The 22,241-nt window shown below is 35.8% G+C and overlaps 1 protein-coding gene across 2 annotated transcripts in view; it reads left to right on the top strand.

Annotated features, from left to right (window-relative positions):
* TTC8 (tetratricopeptide repeat domain 8) overlaps positions 1-22,241 on the top strand; it is a 44,511-nt gene that overhangs the window by 5,311 nt on the left and 16,959 nt on the right. Inside the window, exons 2-7 of one of the 2 annotated variants that reach the window (XM_040601061.1) lie at positions 2,918-2,947; positions 7,331-7,451; positions 11,881-11,944; positions 12,098-12,257; positions 13,157-13,246; positions 16,943-16,987. In XM_040601061.1, coding sequence (XP_040456995.1) covers positions 2,918-2,947; positions 7,331-7,451; positions 11,881-11,944; positions 12,098-12,257; positions 13,157-13,246; positions 16,943-16,987 — 510 coding nt within the window. The remainder of the gene's footprint in view (positions 1-2,917; positions 2,948-7,330; positions 7,452-11,880; positions 11,945-12,097; positions 12,258-13,156; positions 13,247-16,942; positions 16,988-22,241) is intronic. The other variant, XM_040601062.1, reaches the window with a different exon arrangement.

The following is a 22,241-nucleotide window of genomic DNA, read 5'->3' as shown; positions in this document are numbered from 1 at the left end:
TTTGTGCATCAAAATTAGTAATATGTATAGTGAAGTCATTGTTCCTGGGTAATGTTTTTTCTGTGTTTCTGCTCTTATTATCTGAAGAGCATTTTCAGACTATACTTATTTTAGTATTATGCATGTATTAAGCCATACTTACCTGAAATTAATTATAGAATGAAGCTTTTTTAAGAATATTTTATGTTATTTTGTTTCATTCTGTTTTGTAGGCTATAAGCATCAGAAGACTTCTTTTTTCTAAATATTTTTTGTCTTCAAATAAACTGACTTTACACATTAACTTTAATTTTAAAATGCCCTCAGTGGATTTAGAGATCTGGGTTAAATCCTTCCTTCATTGCTTTTACAATCTTATTAATTTCAAAGGAGCTTTATACGTGTAAATGAAGAATAAATTTGACCTTTTGTTTTGAGAAACAAGCTTACAGGGCAATGCTATTTGTTAATCCTCTCAAAGAAATCTTTATTCGGAATCTAGTTCCAGTGGATTACTTGCATGAGTAGCAACTGCTAGATCCACCCATGCTAAAATAGATCATATTTTAATGTTAGTTTTTGTTGTTCCAGTCTTGTGTTTAATGGGAGGGTTCTATCACCTCTTTAGGGTTATTTAAAATCTTAAATTACTTGTCAAATTCTGAAACGATATATTAGGATGTATGAACAATGCATACTATCACCTACCATTATGAGAGCGCAATGTTTTTAGTAAGTATTATTGGTCAACTACTTTTTTTCCAAAGTGATGAGGGTTGTTATTTCTGAAATTTTTAGTAATATGAATGCTCCTACATAAGCAAATTTGTTTTATTTTTAGATTATTTTTTAAACTAATGCACAGTGCCTGAAGTAAGATACACATCTGTAACATCAAGGCAAGTGTTGATGTAATAGTCCTAACCTTGTCCTCATTAGTTACTGTAGCACATATGGTATGGAAGATCACCTACTGCTCTTAAACCGTTTTCCAGTACACCATATGTGCTGGAACACTCGGACACAATGGGTGAATAAAATGCAAGCTGAAATATCTCAGTGTCCTTTATTACTTATTTAAGCTAGAACAGTTTAATTTTTAGAAGACTAATACTATAAATAAAACAACATATTAAAAGAACTTGGAGCTTATTTAATCATACATCTAAAATAAAAAAGGCAGTTTCAGTGCCTATGTCAAGCCCAGGTACATCACAGACAGCTGAAATTAACATTTACTTCCACAGAATACTCAGTTTATAAGCTGTGTTATGCATTCAAACACCAGTGAACGAGTTTGTGATTCCAAATATGATCCTTAAAAGGCCAGAGAAATTCCAGTACACTGCAAAAGGAAGATGTGGGAGCATCATCAGGCTTCAGGTCCCAGCAGTCATGGAATTTACTGAGTAAAGATGCTCAGATTGAAAGAAGTAACTATGTCTCACACTGTAGATGAAAAGAGCAAGCTTGACCTTACCATTCTGTTGGTGAAGCATGAGCCAACAATGTCCCTGGGCTGCAAAGGAAGCTAACGGCATGCTGGCAGTGCTTCGGCTTGGAGAAGGCTTTGGTGTGGTCTGATAGCAGCCTTCTAATACATACAGGGGAGTTATCGAGAAGATGGAGCTAGGCCCCTCACAGTGGTGCGTGGAGTGAAAGACAGTGAACGTAAATAGAAATGAAGGAGGCTTTGGCTTGATATAAGGAAGAACGTTCTTCTGTAAGAACAGTCAGGCAGTGGAGCAGGTTGCATAGGGGCATTGTGCAGTCTCTGTCCTTGGAAGTTTTCAGGACCCGACTGGACAGAGCTCTGAGCAACCTCAACTGACCTCATAGCTGACCTTGCTTGGAGCAGGGCTTTGGACTAGAGACCTCCCGAATACCCTTTCTAGCCTGAATTACTCTAAGGTTCTATATTCAATCTAATGTAGCTGGCTTAACTGGTAGATTTACAGAAGGCCAGATATGTAAGAAATTTTCCACTACCTCCAGGAACAGAAAAGATCTGACTCTACAAAAGACTAATAGTGATTTAGAGAAAGTAACATCTAGCTCCCACCTTCCTTGTCTTTCCCCCTAAAGCTAATATGTTAGAGAGGAAAAATTCCTCCCCAGTCCTTGGAAGTGAGCAGTAGAATCCCTGAAGGATAGTTTAAAAATTATATAAACTTGATAATTATACAACAAATGATGATAAACCTATATTTTCTGTTGTTAGTATTTACTCACTTTTACCTCAAGTTTTCAAGCAGATGCAAGTTCCTGCTTTTTGGCTTGTACATTGGATAGTTTTCCTTTAGTTTATTGGATGGTGCAATAAGCCATTAGTTTGATGTTTATTCACTTACAGCATTACTGTCCAGAATACAATAAATACATAATTTCCATAATAAAAGTAAAAAAAAAAAAAAAACAGCATGTGCAGAAATTGTCTTTTGTGTACTTCAGTGATGTCAGTGAGATCACCATTAGCAGCTAACAAAAATGCACAAAGATGGATTTTATTACACAGGCATTCTGAACCCTGTGGCCTAATAACCTGATGAACTTCTGAGAGATTTGCTTACATCTTCTGAGTTTTTCTGTTCTTTTCTTTTTTTTTTTTTTTAAATGTACCATTTTTCAGTTTAATAACTCTGTAATGCTAATCTGCAGTTTGGCCAACATGATCCAGCAGAAGCAAGAACACAGAAGTTACCTGAAAAATGTACTTACTGCAAATCTCCTTTCGTTGTGTAAAACACTTGATTAGCTTCATAATGTGTGTAAGTTGAGGTAATGTAATAAAATGGAAGTTTGGATATATGTGTCAGAAATAAAATGTTTGTGCAAAATGAGGTGGTTACAGAGTATAATTCCTTTTTTTTTTTTTTTTTTTGGTTCTTTTTATTGTTTGGCATTTCCATTCCTCAATTTCTCTTTCCTTTCTTTTCAGGAAGCTGATTCTGAATACTCTGTTTTTCAGGTAAAATTATTTTCATAAATACAATTACTAGATACAGTCATTCGGAAGAATCTCTGATATACTGAATAATACTTGTTTTGTTCTTAATGGCATAAAATTGTTTTTCATCATTGGTAAGGCAGTACATTTGATAAGGGGTATTTAAATAAGCAACTTTTATATTTGATCCCTCATATATTTCCTATAGGTTTATTCAGCAGTTCAGTAGCTTAATGCCTTGTAAAAGCTAAATTGAATCTGTCTTGAACTGAATGACCTTCATCTGCTGATGAGATTAGGAAAAAGCCAATGTGTATTTCACAGACAGAACAATGTTTATGCTCTTTTGGCTCACTTTCATATGTCATTTAATGCAGTGTAGTGGTGGGCTGTTACCCATGCCCTTCTGGCTCCTACAGCTCATTCTCATGGCCTGCCTTGTGTCGAGTCTGGTAGGCTTGATGCTGCATGATGTTGCTTTGTGTAAGTGATGGAAGACTGAAATTAATTGATTAGTTTTCACTCTTTACTCATTAGCACCAAATACTGCACTGGGAAAAATAGTAATGTGCAGGTGGTGGCATCTTTCGGTTCCAGTCCACAGTCAGAAGAGATTGAATGCAATGTGAAATTGCATCTTTAAATACTCCTAAATAACATATTCTACAAGTCTCCAATTATATTCCAATGAAGTCATGCAAGTTGTTTGCAGACAAAATGGTTTCAGTGAAATACTGTCAGGTATCTTCTTGACTTTAAAGGTTACGCTTCACAAGGTAGTTGTTGCATTCTGGGGTTTTCATTGTGTACGGAATAAAATTTCTGATAATGGAAAGGATTATTGGAGAATGAAACCTCTTAGAAATGTGCATTACCAGATTCAGAAAATACATTTAGATTTAGATTTTAAGTTTATCTTTTTAAATTTGTTTTTTGGACTTTGCAGGAATAAGAGGAAGATACTCAATTCAGTGACAAACCAGTTCTCAGGAGCTACGTGATAAACACTGTCACTTTTCTTTCTGGAGTTTAGACTTCTTAAGAAATACTGTATCGTATTTCTGTACTTGTGGTACTTATGATATCACTTCCCTCTTTAATTACTATTAGTTATTATAAAGTTCTGTTCTGATTATGAGTGAAGCAAGCTAAATCTTTTATTATGTTGTGAATCTGTGCTGTCTGAAAAGAGCTGTCTCTTTCTTGCTACTGTTTACGTGCCTATTTCATAAAAGTGCAAGTCTTCTTCATAAACACTAGACATGTTGCTTGTCACAAAACAAATTACTGATCCTGCAAAGACAGAGCAGATAATATAAATGGAATCTGAGGCAACAGTTTGAGTGGACAAACTTGTGCTAATTCAAAGTGTAAATAATATTGTCATGTGATTATTCAGAACTGCGTGCATTTCTTTTTATGGCATTTTATGATTACAAGTGAGCCTTCCCCTCACTATTGACAGTGTGGTTCTTCCAGTTTTGTGCTGCTCATTGATTTTATTTGAAGTTTTTCAGCTGAAGTTCTGCATTAGTTTCAGATTAAACCCTTACAGGTTTTCACTGAGTGAAAAATCTGTGCATCGTACTACAGTAAATTACTAAAACTGTGTACTTTCTTATGAACAGAATTGTTAAATTTTTTTCTGGATAACTAAAACCTGCAATGCAGAGAGTGGACTTCATACAAGCATAAAGTATCTATATGAACTACCAGGACTACTGGTACAAATTCTTTATAGAAAGTCAGCAGAAGTTGAAATTACTGAGCTGTTAAGAAAATTCTTGCAAGAGTTTTACATCTCATGTGATAGAAGACACTTTTACTTTATGAACAAGAAAAAATATTAAAATTTGTTGGGGACAGTTTTAACAGAGAAATGTACATCTCTCAGGTTTTCTTTTAAAAGTAACACAATAGCCATATGCCACAATTCTGACAAACTCCTATGGGACATTTTAGGAATAAATAGCAATTTTTTTATGAATGGAAAGGGTATCAGGAATTTAATTTAATTCTTTGGGTGAAAAAAGCTTTTCCCTACATCTCCCTTTGTGTTTATGTGTCAATATAGATTTCTAATTCCTTTTCCCACACCTTGATTTTTTGAATATTCAGCATAACTGTGCATGCACAGAAATGATTCTTTTGTTTCATATAGATCTTGTAACTAGTAGTTAGGAATTTTGAATTGTAGTCTTGTCTTCCATGGTAAAAGTCATCTTTCTATAGCTTAAGTAGTGAATTTGACATTTTTCTCCCTTGCTGTTTTGATCAGAAGTCCTGTAACAAACACTGCTGCAGGCAATGGTATAATCTACAGACTGATGTTTAATTAAGGAACAATATGCGGTACTTTAATTTTTTGTTGGTTGTGAATCCTCAGACTAGGAACTTAAGACTGGAAAAGCAGCCTAAGGAATCTATTTTTTTATGACAGTTATTTGTCCGATAATGACAACGAGACATGTTGCTTTTAAAAACACCTTGTCTCATGTTTGTTATTGGAAAAATCACAATAATACACTTACGTTACAAACTGGGCCCAGTTTTAGCAATTAGTGTAGAGAAGTTGCTATTTTCGTTTCCTAGGAAGAGTTCATTACTTTGGAGAATTCTAATTACAGATGGGTTTTGAGGATGACTTTACATGAACTGTATTTATATGAAATTATGGTGTGCTTTTGTGTGTTTGGGCAGCTTTTCTTATCTCCACTAGGAAATTGGCCTGTGTTTGGCTATACCGAGGGCTCTAATTTCAGCATGTTCCTGATATGGACATGGTGATGTTGACTTCAGACATACATGTTATTGAAAAAAAGCAGAGTACTGTCAAGGTGTTAAGAATTCAACAAACTAAATACTTCTATAGACTAATGAAAAAACAGTTAAGTGTTGAACATCTAACTGCAGATCTCAATACTAATTAAAGGTTATCACCCTACTACATAAGACAAAACTAAAAGATAATAAAGCAGATCTGGATTATGTCTGTCTGGCCTAGATTCAAATCATCCTGCCCTGTACCTTTCTCCTTATACTTGAACAAAGGTTTCTGATTGTGGTTGAACTGGCTGGCTAAATCTCTCCTTCTGCTTGGAAGAAAGCACTTTTTAAAAGGAGACTTAACTGTTTCAACATTTTTAGATACGCTTTCTTTTTGGTAGACAGTTATGAAGTTGAATAAAAATATGAGGGAAGTGTAGTGGAAGGGATGGTCTGAGACATGATGAACGAGAAGTGTCCCATTAAATGATTACTTAAATTATAAATAAGCCTGAGGTCAAGATCTTCTCCTACCTCTTATTTAAAGAACAAATGTTTCCATCTGTTTGACCTTCAGTTCTATTAAGGTAATATCAGTCTCGTTTCTATTTTGAAATGTCTCCTTAGCAAATAGTAAACATACTTTTCCACCAGACTGCCGTAGTCCATGTCAGAAAAGAAAAAAATCTAATTGTTTGGGAGTGATTTTTACTCTGGAAAATTTATGATGATATGTTCAATATCTGTCAGAAGATCAGGCATTGGTCTTGTGGTTCCCCTTATCGTGCCAGCTCTGTGAGTAAATTACAAGCATATTAAGTTATCAGAGTGGTTGGATCTGCACTTGTGCTTGTTGGTACTTCTGTGTGTCTGCCCCTGGTTTTCTTTTCCCCATTGATTTGGGGAATCTACAATCTACACAAAGCTTGTCACATAGGCTAGAATTATGCTTGTCTTTCCACACGGCTCACATAATCCTTCAAGACATTTAATCTAGTAGTTTGTCAGTTCAGTTCACTAACAAATACTTCAGTAATCTCACAGTCTGAGATGCTTAATTTATAGGTTTACACATTTTTTACAGCTGATGCTTTGAACAAAGGAATTTTAGATTACCTGTACCTATGCCTGTCACTTGTAAATAGTAACTTACCCACAAAAACTGTATCTTTAACTGCTGGTTAAAAGATTTTCCTTCTTTCTCTACACGTGCCTGAGAAGGGCATTATTTGCAGCACAGTGGTTTACTTACCTTCCTCTCCCATCCCAACTTAAATAAAGTGTCTGTCAGTGGTGGGTTTTGAATGGCACTGCTAGCTGCAGGTTTCTTCAAAAGTACAAGATCTCAAGAGGATTGCCTGTGACCTAAATTAGGCATAACTTTTCATGAGGCATGAAATTCTGTCCTCCAAGCTCAGTGACTGTAGCTGTTCCACTCCAAAAGAGTTGTCTAAAGTTTTATTCCCCTTTCCACCTCCATCAGGCAACTGATGGATATACCCAGCTGTTTAAGTCAGTACCTTCTTCAAGCCTATTAAAAATGTGACAGGAATAATAATTAAAAAAGGCAAAATTGCTGATTAGATTATTTGCTTGGTGTCTTGAAGATATTTTTCTTTTCACTTTATCCTTATTCAGGCTGCCTGGAGCCTGAAAACACGAGCTTTGACAGAAATGGTGTACGTGGATGAAATCGATATGGATGAAGAGGGAATCGCAGAGGTGATACTAGATGAAAATGCCATTGCTCAAGTCGCACGTAAGAATGACGTTCACTTAAATACATTGAAGCAACAAGAGTGCTTTTGGTCAGGATTGTCATCTAGCATAAAGTAGTACATACTGAGGTGACCTTACATGGCTTCTAGCTACAAGAAAAGATTTAGTTTGTTTTATGGTTGCATGGCAATGGTGAGATAATGAGCTTGGCGTAGTCCTCAGGCCTGTCAGGCAAACAGTGTTTTGTCAGCTTTTCCTCTACATCTCTGTACTCACTAGCTGTTTTCTATCAGTGCATTGATTTCTTTTACTCTTTTTCTGGCTTCTTTAGGCACTGTGGGAAACTACAGAAAAAGATACGCCCTTGATGTACTGTGAATCTCATCCATATGCCTGTACTGTAGGCAACAGTCTGGCCAAACTTGCCATTACCTTTTTGTATCATTTCCCACAAACATTTTCTGAACTGTTTTTCTCTATTCTGCTTTTCTCTACTTTTTCCTTTCTTCGTTCCCAGGGCAGTTCTTCCGCCCTGTCATTGTTTCTTTCATGCAGCTCTTTTAACCTTTCTCAGGTCCCTACTAGGTGGGCAGTAATTAGTAGTCTTCCACTACATTTTGGCATTATGTCTATTTTTCTCTGTTTCGTACAGTCCACATGGGAATTTTTATGCATCTTATACATCTCTCAACCACCTACCATGTCAAGGAGTTCAAGGAAAGAATTGGATGCAGACCAGAACTAATATTTGAAGCATTAAAAGCTTTTCTTATCTGGATAGAAGTAGGAAATTGCATATTTCTCTGATTAAATTTTTAAAAATTGTCATTACATGCTTGGTCACATATAAACAGTCAAGCAGTACTCAAGTTGTGTTTATGCAATTTAATAATCTAATTACATGTATCTGTCTTAAAACAGCATAATCATATAATTTAGACTTTTACTTGATTATATGCCCCCTGTGGTAGAGACCATTTGCCAAGAAGAATTATTTGATGAATATTATTGAGATATAAGGCATTCTAGAAAAATACGTTCATACTATATTTAAACTGAAAAAGGTGACTTTCTGGATAATGTGTCACAGATTTCAAAGCCAAAGAAAACCATTATTATAATATAGCCTGCACTCCTGAATCACTGAGATAAGACTTTGCTATTGGTGCTTCAAATCCACTAGATGTGCCTGAGCTTGGATATAATTTTTCAGAAAGTATAAGAACTTCCCAGAGAGAAAGAACCCCCTGCAGTCTTTAGTAAATTATTAAATTTGCTGGCTTTTATCAGTGTATGCCATATCTTTAGTAGGAATTATCAGCTATAGCTCCAGCTGTTGCTTCTTTGTGCACATTTTATGCCTGATATGAAGTCTCTATTTTCAAAGGTATATTTCCAAAGTAAGTAGTTAAAACTGTCATTAAGTCATCCAGTGATCTTTCCTTTGATAAGCTAAACAATCTTCCATTTTGAGGTATATCTTTTTAATTTTTGAGTTGTCTTTACACTCTCTTCTTAACCCTTTCCAATTAATTGCATGCTTTTTCAGTTGTAGTCATCAAACCAGACAACAGTCTACTGACACATAGAAAATACATTTTTCTTCTACAGCTTGATTTTACTTTACACCTGAAGTGTTTTTTGTTACACTTATATAAAAGGTAAGCACAGATCTCACTAGGGAGAGTGCAAAGAGCACAGATCCAGTCTTTGCAGTGGTGCCCAGTGACAGGACCAAAGGCAGTGGGCACAAACTGAAACACAGGAGGCTCTGTCTGAACATCAGGAAACACTGTCTCTTACTGTGAGGATCACCGAGCACTGGTACAGGTTGCCCAGGGATGTTGTGGAGTCTCCTTTCTTAGAAATACTCATAAACAATCTAGACAGGGCCCTGGGAAGCTGGCTTTAGGTGGCCTGGCTTGAGCCTGGTTGGACCAGATGACCTGCAGATGTCCCTTCCAACCTCAACCATTCTGTGATTCTGTGATCACTTCCACTTTTACATATGATTTAATAATAATAATAATAATGGGTCCTTGCTGACTGTGAGCTTTTTCTTTTGCTGTTAAAAGTGTGTTAGCCAGTTGATCTTGACTCAGGGTCTTTCACTGTGGCAAATCTTCCAGGCTATCCTCCCCCACTATAATTACAGCTTACAAATTTAGAAGTGTGTGGTCATACCTCCCATATTACGACTGGTATTGCCTGTACTTTGCTTACTAAGCAGTTCAAATCCTTTTGCATCGGTTGCATCTCCATTTCAGTTTTGTGTCTGTGCGTATCTTATTTTCCAGATTAAACTATCTTAATGATTTTGCTCTCAGTCTTGCATTATTAAGTAATTACTAAATTGTATAGGGTCCACTGGAAACCACTACTTTTCTGTGGTTCCTTTTCACACATATATAAGGAAATCTGTCTTCTGCCAGTTTTTAAATTTTATAATTCTGCTGTGTTAATTCTTCATCAGTCTTGTTTATTAATAAAAATGTTCTATAGCATTGTTTTACAGGAAATTCCCAGTACTTTACCTTTGGACTCCTAACACCATCAATTTTATCAGCTAATGCTGTAACCTTGTTTAAAAGTGTTATCTTGAAAACATATTTTTTCAGAAACTTATACTGATAGGCGTTATGGATAATCACAGCTATTTCATTAACTAGGGAGTTAAGGGAGTCATCTGCAGTCTGCTGAAATTACGCTCTTGAATTCTGTTGCTGTTAGCGGCCATGTGCACTTCTGTGGCCTCTTGATGCCTGTTCACGGCTAGTTCAGTTGGGATTCTTAAAGTAAGAACTGAGTTGCCTGGGGTGGGATCAAGGGAACTGAACGCTGTAAACATTCTGCCAGTATACCAAAAGCACAAAACAATTGTAGTTACTAAAAGAACAGGTCTGGAAAATGGATTTTAATGCCCTACCTTTTTTATATTATTGTAACTGTTTTAAAAAAGGCTCATAAAGTGGAAGACCAGTTCATTGTCTGCTAGCTTGTAAAGTTGAAAGGCACTTTCTCCATTTCTCAGAAGAGCGCCCTAGTTATCATGTAAGAAATTCTGCTGGGTGGACTGTCCACCCTTTCGCTTATGGAGTCGATAAATCAAGATCCACAGGAATATAAAGAGCGGGTAAGCAACAGAGATCCTAAGTGCGACCAGCCAGAAGAGAGAGAATGCTGAGTTTTGGTGGTTATTTTAGCATCACTTACATGTTTAGTTGGTTTTACCAAGGACATCGCAACTAATACCTGTTTTGTATTATTTAACTTCAAATACAGCTGTAGCCAGGTGGCTACTATAATTAAGGAGTCAGAGGTGCTTGGTGTTAGCATGGATTAAAAGCTAGAAGTTATTTAGATTGAGTTAGAATTTACCAATTTGAGCAAGGCTACTAAATTTGCTTGAACAGTGGACTGGTAATATCACAAAGATAATTGCAGCTTGAGGGTGGGAGAGAGAAAAGACTGAAAAAGGGCAAGCTTGGGGTTTATCTTGGGGGGGGGAAGAAGGAAGGAAACTCTGCCTATCAGTTCAACTTCAGTTCTTGGAAGCATTTGGAATAAAACTACTTCATAAGTATCTGGAAAGTTAGTAAATGAGTAACGGTGATTTGTCAAAAACTGGCTGTGTGAACTTAAGTCTCATTTCTTTCTGTACGTGGTAACAAGCAGTGAACAGACTAGAAGGTATAAATGTCATATCTTGCTTTTAACCAAGTTTTTAAAGCAGTCTCTCAGACACTCAGGAAGTTAGAAAAACTGACTATAATCAAATGTCAGTGAAGGCGATGGAATGTGTACGTGCAGGAGATAGTAATTCTTACTGATCCACTGTCAAAACAAATATGTGGAAAGAGGGACCCTTCATCTGTTCCCCTAAGCACAAGCCAATTCCGTATTTTCATTGGTGACCTTTGGATATGGATGAGTTTGAACTTTATGGTGCGCTGAATTGTAGGTGGGGTCCTACATGGGTCTAATGACATGAGAGATCATTACCCATCTGCCTTATAGCTGAAAGTGTGGGCTTACTTTACTTAGCTGCTATTTTAGTCCCAGGTAGAAAACTGCCATTCCAAATCAGCATGATCTCATTGTTCGGTAACCTTTCTTACTTCGGTGCTGCCTGTTGCTGCTAAGATTCTTGAGAATTGTGGGTTAGCCCCAGTAGCAGCTAAGCCCCACACAGCCGTTCACTCGCTCACTCCAAGTGGGGTGGGGGAGAGAATGGGAAGGGTAAAAGGGAGAAACCCAAGTTCATTGTGGCAGGTTTCTTGCAATAGTCTGACAATTCATCAGTAGTACAGTACAATATTTTTTTTTTTCGTTTTCTTTGTCTAGTGCTATGTCCCCTCAGTTTGAGCAAAGAAATTTCGAGTTCGTTGTAAAACACAATCATTTTTTGAAGTCCCCTGGACAAGAGTGTGGTATCTCAATGTGAAGTGAGAAATGCTCTTATTTTATAGGGCCAGGAACATCTTTGAAACTCCCTGGAACTAGCCAAGGTGGAGGCCCCAGCCCAGCTGTTAGGTATGAGATTGTTTATTTTTTTTAAATGTGACTAGTTACAAATAAGAAAATCCTAAATTTAACTTCTGAAAATGAAGTGCTTCACATATAAGTGTTTAAATTCTCTATTGATAAATACCACTCAAGTAAGGATAATGTGCTTAACATCTTCAGGCCAGTAACTCAATCAGGAAGACCTATTACAGGATTTGTGAGACCCAGCACGCAAAGTGGACGGCCAAGTACTATGGAACAAGCTATAAAAACACCTCGAACAGCTCTCACAGCTCGTCCAATTACTAGTGCTTCTGGGAGATACGCCAGGCTAGGAACAGTAAGTTGTTTGACTCCGTTCTCAAAGCTATGGCTTTCTTGGTTATAGTATCTGATACAGTGTCATCGTAGTTGACCTAAAAGCTGCATCTAAGCTCAAGTTCAGAGTTGAGCGGTTTTAATTTTTTATTTAAACTGTTTTCAAATTAGAGTCTTAAAATACTATTTCTTGTTAGTTTGCTAATCTGTTTATATAAAAAAAATGTACATAAATTCACAAGTTTACAAAAAATCACGTAAATTCCAAAGTCACAAGTTCTGTGAGGCTTGTTTTTATTCACTGAAGGACATGAAAAGAATATGACATGATTTCACTATAACTATGTTGAAACCTTCTCCGAGTGTTTCAGTTTACTGAAAATAGTTACTAATGTCTCAGTGTCTGTCACTTCAGAAGGTAAAGAAAATAAACTACATGATTTCTTTCTCATTCTATTGGTAAAATTAATAAACTGCAACTGGCACGAATATGTAATACAGATTAACATCACATTAATGACAAAATGCGATATCTTCTCACTATTGCAGATATGAACTGATCTTATTAAATCTTTCTTGAAGATTTTTTTGTTGTGTATCCTAACTCGCTTCAGTCCATCCACCAGTTAGTCCAAAATACATGCTTAAGCACATTACGGAAGTAGTGGAGAGAAGGAAGAAAAAGGCAGTTCCAGAAAGTAATTCATGCAACCTCTTTCAGGGACTGTATGGGAGAAGGACAAATTCCTGGCTTTCAGAAAAGATGAAATTCAGTAAGAAGAGTCTGTACTGCACAGTAGAGCAATGCTTCTACAAGTGCTTTCTTTGGGCATTTTTGTTTTGTATGCTACTAATATTTTGAAAATTTTCAGAAGAAGTGTAGGGGATCTTCCCACTTTAAAACTTCTTTCTCCCCTTCAGGCTTCAATGCTAACAAATCCAGATGGCCCTTTCATAAATCTGTCTCGACTGAATTTATCAAAATATGCTCAGAAACCCAAACTGGCAAAGGTATGTAACTATTTTGCTTAATGTTGTGATGTCTTTTACTTATTTTCTGCTATGATTCTAATGTAATGGTATGTGGGATTGGGCATACAAACAATGATGAACTGTGTTATAGACGTGAAATTCAGAAAAAGTAGTGTGTTACTTGTATTTTGGTGGTGATTACAAGACTTGAAATTGAAAATATGTCTGAAGAGGTTACGTTGAAAGTATAACTTGGGAAAAACACTTGTATAGAATAAAATACTCCATTGGTAAATAACTTTGAACTATGCATAGGAATGATGAAGGACGGCTAAAAAAAAAAAAGTAAGGAAGCAAAAAACCACCAGAACTCACTTTAGTGTCTGCAGATGCAGTTCTGTGTACAAATAGATGGCAGTTCTGACCTAAAAGTGTTCAAGTGGTTTTGATTTTTCTCTTTGTTTTTATGGCATGAGTTAATACTTTTTACATTAAAAAAATCATCTTTTTGTTCAGAATTCTGCTTAATTGTCAGTTAAGATCTTACGATTGACAGACATTGAAACTAAGACTTAGCTGCCAATAGCACAAATTTATCGAGGTTATCTGCCCAGCTTACGGGTTTTAGCTCTGAGTGGAAGGGACCTAAAGGTTGTGTAATGTTTTATCACTCTGTGGCTTTTCAGCTGAATCTTTCCCCAACACAACCAGTTAGTTGTATAGATGAAGGTGTTCTTTGTTCACAAAAAACAACTGTTGGTCTAAGACCAACAACCCATTTTTGCACAAGGTATCAAACAACCATCAAACACACTCTCAGGAGCTACATTTGACTAGCAACCTAGAGATGAAAGAACCCATATGTATTCAGTCTATTTTGAGAAACGTAGTGATGGACACCATTAGAAGACTAGCAATACATAATAATCTGCTGGTGGAAATTAGCTCTTCCAGTCCAAAACTTCCATTAATAAATTTTCCTAATGATTAACAAATTCCTTTGCTTTTAAAACCTGATCTAGACTGATATAGGGCATTGCTTTTCAATGTGGTTTTCAAAGGTAATAAATTCTGTGCGATTGCACTGGTTCTTCACCACTCCTTATACCTCTGTCCCTTAGCCTCTTAACCAAACCAGGCAGAAGAATCAATATCAAATAGAGTAAGTTCTAGTCTGGCGAGATAATGAAAGACTTCCAAACTATCGTCTGAGGGCAGTTATAAGTCAGTTCTTTATCAGCTTTGAAAAAACTGCAGACCTTTTGTCGAATATGTTCTTGCCAGCAGTCAGCCAGCACACGTTATTCTAAATCCATCATAGTCTGTATACATATAGGGAGAATGTAAGAAACCTGGGAAGGATTAAGAAACACAAGACACATCCATAAGAAACTAGACTGAGTTCTTCTGCTTGAAGACAGCTAGGTTTTAATCATTTGGTAACTCTATATACTATTTAAGTAGGTAGGTTAGCTTTCATACCAAATGTTTAGTTCTCAGCAACAGCTCTCAGAAATGAGAAACATATATATTTTTAACAATTTTAATTAGCATTTTCTGGAACAATGGGGTAGTTCTGTCTTCCTTCAGTTTTGTATGAAAAGTGTCTTAAGCCAGAAAATGTAGAGCAGCAGACACAGAAACATCCATAGGCAGCAAGTGTACTTGTCAGTATTATGAAGCTAATACGTTATGACATTAACACTTCACGCAGAATGTAAGATCTAAATTTAAATTTGGAGCTACATGGATTTATAGTTTTTTTAAACAAGACAACATTAAGGCTAAAGACAACATTAAAGCAGGAGGTGAGACTGCAAACTGCGCTCTGTGTAAGAGTTATTGATTAAAGCTTTAAAACTCTGAGCTGTCATCTCTCACAGGTCCAAAAAGATGGTAAATCTTGCAACTATTAAATTCACATAATTAGCCGTGTATTCATGGTGGTATATACTCCTCCTGCCTACTTCTTCTTTATGTGTTTGCAAAGTATATTTATCACATCTTTTTTTTAAGTTAGGTTATCTATCTTTTCATTGCATGACTAAGTTTTCTGATGTTTTGAAGTACACAGGAACGTTGCTTCTCTCTGACCTAGCATCAGCCATGTTAAGGACTGTCACCCGAAACCCCATAGTAGATATATGAGGTATCAGCTGTTGTCAGACAAAGCCTCTGGTAAATCTCAGTTAGCAACTGGTTTATGGCATGAAACAGGAAGTTTTCTCTTTTTTAGCTTGTGGATTTTTAATAGTTATTAAGATAAATCTAGGTATTTTTATCCAAATGAATGTTCAGTCATTTAAATCCTTTTGAAGGTCAGGGCCTGTAGATAACAGCAGTAAATTCCTTGTGCCAGACGGGCAAGAAAACATCTGTTTTATCACTTTAGATTTACTCACTTTTACTGAATGCTTCCCTGAACTAGAGGAGGAAATGTTCTGCTACTTCTTTATTTTTGATTCTTTTGTTATCCTCTTATTCTCCTCTCCCTATAAATGTGTTTTTATGTGTAATTATTCAATGTCTTTTAATCATCTGTTCATAGTCTTTTCTGACCAAAAGTAGAAGAAAAGTAGGTTCTGGTTTACTTTCCTCACCAGACGTGTCAATTCATTAGTAATTCTCTAGTTTCCATAAGGTAAATAATTGAAGAATTTTGTCTAAGAAAAGCTGGCAGAAGAGTCATGGAAGCCCTTAGAAGACTTTTGTCTCATTCTTTATCTCTTTCCTCATGGGGTAATAATTTCTTTTAGGGTTTTTTTTCATAATGAATAATAAGAATTTAGAAAAACATTTTGTTCTTTTGAAGCAATTAAGACCTGAGATTTGGATGCAGAAAAAGATCAAGATTCAGCTCAATGGAACTTTGTGTTACTAGCACCCATCCTACATTTCTGGGAATAGAGGCTTCCAGTCTCTATTTTTCAACATAATTTCCTTCACTTAAAATGCCATCCCCATTACCTGTTACATACTTTTCTATATTCTGGTGCAGAACAGCTACAAGGTAGTATGACTGGCTTAGCTTTCTACAGAAGTAAACAAGATGCAGTTACAGTGTCGGGCAATTGTTGGGGGGCTTATGAGCAGTTACCACAGCACAGCTGATGCATGCATTTTCTTTAAGCTTTGATATTATGGTGGTGTGTTTGAGTTTGAGAAGCACAATATTATTAACATTTATCATTTACAAGTAACAATAGGTTGTTCCTTTACAGATCCCAAGATTCTGAAGGGTTTAGATTATTTTTTTCCCTAAGGCAAGATTTGCTTAGCTTACATTCTTAATAAACCTATGTTTAAGTAGATTTTGCACTGCATAAGCACCTAACTATACATAGCAAAATGTCTTTGTTAGACCACTTGGTGGTTTTACGGTTAAAAAGTCATGAAAATGGTACTAGGTTTTCAAATCTATATTCACTTTCAAATTATAGCTGCCTTTTTTTTTGTAAAGTGACTTTAAGGACCAAAGATAAGAGACAATTCCACTAATCTCTTGCAACAAGTTAAGAATTAAAATGCTTTTCTGTAATGACAATATAGCACATCTATAGTTTTTGTCTTTTCAAGTCTTAATTAAATGTAAATGTCAGCAACTGTGAAGTGTGAATGTGATTGCTTTCACAAAGAATTAATTTCTGCCTAACATAATCAAGATTCTGTATTCCTCTAAAATAATACCAATTTTTGTCTTCAAATATGACATTGTTTTAAATGTTCTTGTGACAGGCATTGTTCGAATATATTTTTCACCATGAAAATGACGTAAAAAATGTGAGTAATTCATATGTTCCGTTTTCAGTCTTTATTAAGTATCATTCTGGTATTTCTGCCAGTATTCTGTTAAACTAAGGATCCAGGTAGTGCATCACATCTGAGTAAGAAGTGAAATGTTAAGAGTTGTTTAGGAGAGAGAAATCTTTTCTTACAGAGGTGATAATCAGGGATGATAATTTGCAAATACCAAGGTACAGATGGCTCTCTTTTTTGAGAAGCAAAACATTCTAATGCTTAAAACCAGGTCCCTCATCTATCAACATGGTAAGATCCCTGTGTCTAATGATTCCATGTTAACGGAGTTTACTGGAACCTGAGCAGTAGCTGAAACTACACGTCAGGTAGATGAACTGCCTTAGAAAGTTCTGAGTTCCTGAGGCTTGAGAATAAGCAATAAGTTACGGGTGACTGTCCGTTAACAGAAGAAGGTGAATATATCTGACAAAATAGGTAATGATTGAGCTGAACATCATTTGACATTTTAAACTACTGAGATGATTGTTTATGCATTTGAGTGGATAGAAAGAAAAGGTATGTGGTGAAACTGCGGAAAAATAAAACATGAATAGGACTTTGGACACTCTTTCTAGAAATTTTATTCCATAGTGCTGAGGTGTTTTGTGGTATTGAGAAAGATTGTATTTTCCATGCAATTGCTGTAACATTTATTCTCCAAAAGTTTTCCTAATTATACAATTTCCCTCTTACCCTACCCAAAGTTGTTCTTCTGTGCTTCTTCATATGTTACTGCACTGAATGGGTAGGATCAAGTTTGGGTACATACTGTTTAAACTTTCAGAAATAGATAGAGGTTGCGGAACTTCTTTGGCAGTTGACCCAGGGAAATGATTAATTTATTCAATGAATAAAATGTCAAAATGTTTCATTACTATGTTAAGTATATGCACTCAGTTTAAATGGAATCAAAACTTCTGCTTAAAGTTTGTTTGAAAGAACTGTTTGTGTCAATAATGCATAGCTGACTAAATGGTTATTGAATTTTCTGCAGTACTGCTGACTGGTGTGTGATTAGATCTGAACTTAAAATTTCCAGTTAGTCGGTAACACACACAACAAATTTTGTATTTGTTGACGTAGATCAGAAACATTTCCAAATGTACTGCTATGTGAAGCTTTTTAATCTAGTATCAAATGATTATAGTTATATGCTGTCAATTTATTGCATGAAACAGTAAGTGCAAATGTCATAAATGTCAGAGAAAAATAGCAATTAACATTTAAATAGTCTGATACTGAATATGAAGAAAGTGCCTGGGTTTTATGCCACTAAAAATTAAAATTTATGTTGTTTGTTACTGAGAACTCAGTTCACTAAGAATAAAAGGGTCACATCATAAGATGCCACACGTGCCTGTGGCTTACACTTTAAGGGCATGCAGGATCTCTAGGCTAGACAGATGATTTCATATAACACAAGGATTTTTCCAAGCACTCCAGAAAAAAGATTGGAAGATGTTTTTACACTGTACTGCATGTGTTTTGAAATCCTTGCAGAGAAAGCCAAATCACTGCCTTGCAGGAAAAGTTTTGCCTATAATTTTTTGTACACCCTATCCATTTAAATAAATATCCTTAAGCAAAGAAGCATCAGCTTAGTCACCACTGTTTATTATGTAATGAGAAGGAGATCAACATGTTTGGTTAACGACAGCATCTTGTAGGGAAAAAAAATTGTGTCACACTTCACAGTACAAAGTGTGGTTATAATGTAACGCGTATCTCTGAAGCATTGTTGGGGTTTCTTTTAAACTGTTCAGTTTGCTTTCTCTCATTTGTTTTCATTCCTCTTTTCTTCTGTGCTTTCTACACTGTTTTCAATGTAATTTTATTCTCCAGACTGTCCTCCCTTCTTTTTGAACCTCATCTGCATTCATTTTTCTTAAACAACAAAAAAAAAGAAGTACTTCAACTTCTGCTTAAACTTGGCTGCATCACTGTTTATACACCTGTCCTACCAATGGCATTTCACTAACTCAATTTTCTTGCTTCTCCCTGAAAAGAATTTGGTCACTTAGGATTCAGCAAAGAAACAGTACCTATGTTAACTGTTAAAGAGTTGATCTGGATCTTGCTTGATCACCTATTAGAACATTCACTGACATCTCTTGCATCTTTGTATCACCTGCTACTGTGTGATGTTGCACATTCTTAAAAAAAAAACAACCAACCTTTTGCTGCATGAGATGAGGTGAAAGAGCTTGAAAGGCTTGGAAGCCTGAGAAACTGGCTTCAGTTTGTGACTGTATAGACTGAAAAGACTCTGCTTTGCAGACTTTCTGCAAGGGTAAAATTGGAAGATCAGTTTCTGCCGTTTTGCATATAAAACACAGAAGTAGTAGTGACAATATCCTTCCTTTGTCACTGTGCTGATCTGGAACAGTCTGTATTGTTCTCGGCTGCATTATTTAAGAAGCAAAGGCACTTTTCTTTATCTTCTGTTTAATATTCAGCCCGTATATGGAAAGAAAAAAGAAAAAGCCTCAGCAATTTCAGTTGAGAAATGTCATTAATCAGTGTGCATTTAACTGGACAAATAATGCTAGGAACTTGGTTCAAATTAAAAGTAAATACATCCGTAATCTATCAATTATCAGAAACATGGGGATGCAAGAAGAGAGAAGCACTGAGCATTTTCAGCACCTGAAAATGTATTCAAAAGTCTTTCATCTTATTTAATGAAAAATTAAATACTTCTCTGAAGAATTTACTATAACCTCTTCCATTATTGTTCTTGACTTGTTTCTTTTGGAACACATATATTTAATAACTGACTTTCTGTACTCCTTGAATTATTTCTGAAAGCCATTTTATGAGCTAAATGCTGTAAGAGCAGGGCAGTTAAAAAGACTTGTCCAGAAATAGTTCAGCTGCTCCTTTTTTCAGCCGTAGACTGTGACATCATATTCTGTTGTTATTCCCAGGTGGGTAATGGTGGCAAGACACTTTGTCCTGAGAATAGCAATGAGTGTACAATATATACTTAGGGCCAGAAGTCATGGGCTCTGATATTTCCTTAGTTCTTCCCAATACTCTGAAGATTATACTTTCTGATAGAAATCTATTTATAATGGAACTTTGTTAGATTTACAAAGTATAGGAATCTGGAAGACACGACAAGAAATTGTGTTAAATTGACTATGGCTAATGTCATTTACTCGGTTATCTCACAGACTAACCTGTATTGATCTGTCTACAAATAGACTTTAGTCAATAACTGTTGCTGGGAGAATTACTGGCATTCAACAGCACGTGAAAGAAGTATCAGATGCTTGCTGTCATTTCCATCTATCTAATTTCTTGGTGCATACAATACTGTGTATGAAATCACTAAGTTTCAAACAAATGTATGTTTACCAATGTAATTTTGCAATACAATAGTAAATTACCACAACCCTACAATATGTTTTATACCAAGTTATAGCTGGTAGACAATTTGGAATTCTTAGTTATAATATAGTTTATCTGAGGAAAGTAATGGTAAAATCATGCTACATACATTTATGATTCAAGAATCTACGTTCTTTTTCCTTTAAAAACAGCCCTGATTCATTAAGAACTTTTTGTTAACAGAAAACACACTAAGTATGGGGGGTTTTTATTATTTTTATTTGCACAAATATAAGAGAGTAAAATCAGAGTAAAATAAATTTGTTCTGAAAGGCTTCCTAGGGCTAAGACTGTTATCGAAATGGGCTCCTGCATACATGAGTGACTGACTATACTAAGTACTCTATAGAGTAACAATTTCAGCTGACCAACATGTCCAGATGATCAGTTATATCCTAAAGTTTATTAAAGCTTCTGGGACAATCAGCGTGGAGTTCGGGTTTTTTTGATATGTACACTAGAACTAAAAAAATCCTTTAAAAGACATACCAGCATCTGCCAATCAACAATCCGTGCTGTTTTTCCCTTCTAGTTATTAGTACAACTGTACCAACATTCAGCAATGCACAGGAGTGCAGGACAAGCATAATGCTTAGTACTGCTATTATAGATTGGTTTTAAATTAACATGCTGTGCAGATTGAACATTGATTTGTACCTAAACTGTGCAATTAAAAAAAAAAAAAAGTTTGCAACAAACAAATTGAAATATGTTAGCAGTTGGTATTGCCATGGCAAGGTGAAGGCTTTGACTCAAAAGTCTAATTTAATCAATTTACTAACATTGCAAAGGCCATGTTGTCGAAAGATTGTGTTGTAATACAACAGAAAGTCTATAACTACTACCATGCAAAAAGCTGACACCGATAAGAACAAAGCCTTTTCAGGCAAGCACTTTTTAGAAATATTGGTACATCTGTAGGTTTTTTGGATTAAAGTCTTTGCGATCACTAGTAAAGTGTCAGAAACAGGATTTTCCTATTCCTTTCCTAATTCCTTAACGGGAAAGTATAAAAACAGGACTGAATTTCAAAAACTAACTTTAAAATGAAGTCATACTTTGCTTCTTGATGTCAGTAATAAAATCCCAGTAAGAATTCAGGATCTGCACTGACAGATAAACTGCTGATGTTAGTGTCTACTAAGCCTGAAGCAGTCTTAGTTCCCACCTTCCAAGAGCAGCCAGAATTGTTAGCCTTGCATAAAATACTTATCAGAAATAATTAGGATACCAGAAAGAAAGCTGAATGTGTAGCTGCAGAAGGGATCGTTTTCTGAAGTTCAGTCCTTCTCCCTGAATACTTGTCATCAGAGCACTCTAAGGAAAGCTCTTGGAAGCACATTATTTGCAGGATGATCCTCACTCATTTTAAGTGACTGCTCATGCTGCATTAGAAGCAGGTGTGGTATTTGATAGACACGCACATTGTTTATACATTTGTAAATGCAACAAAAGTAACCAATGTTTTAACATCAACTACTTTCCCAAATTTTCCCAGTACTGGGAAAAAATTGCTTATATACCATCAGATGAAGGAAAGTATTTGATTGGGAGGGAAACCAGTAACTTCTGTCTTGAAGCAAGCTTCTTCCCCATTATAGATGTTGTTGTGCAATTTGCAAAGCCATTAAGAAACAAAAGGCAACCAAGATAAGAGCTGCCATCTGAGGTCAAGGGTTCCACCTAACTGGAAGAAATAGTGACTTCAGAGTTGTAAGCTTTCCTCAGTTTTCTCTCTCCTGTCACAGAGGCAGGGAATGACAGCTATCTCCTTCTCTTTGAGGACAGCATCAATACAACTTCTCAGTCTGAATTGCTACAGAAAACAAATTATTCTTTCTTA

This window comes from Falco naumanni, chromosome 7, assembly GCF_017639655.2.
Source record: "Falco naumanni isolate bFalNau1 chromosome 7, bFalNau1.pat, whole genome shotgun sequence".
NCBI lineage: Eukaryota > Metazoa > Chordata > Aves > Falconiformes > Falconidae > Falco > Falco naumanni.
Note: the sequence above shows the minus strand (reverse complement) of the source record. Positions and strands in the feature narration are given on the sequence as shown.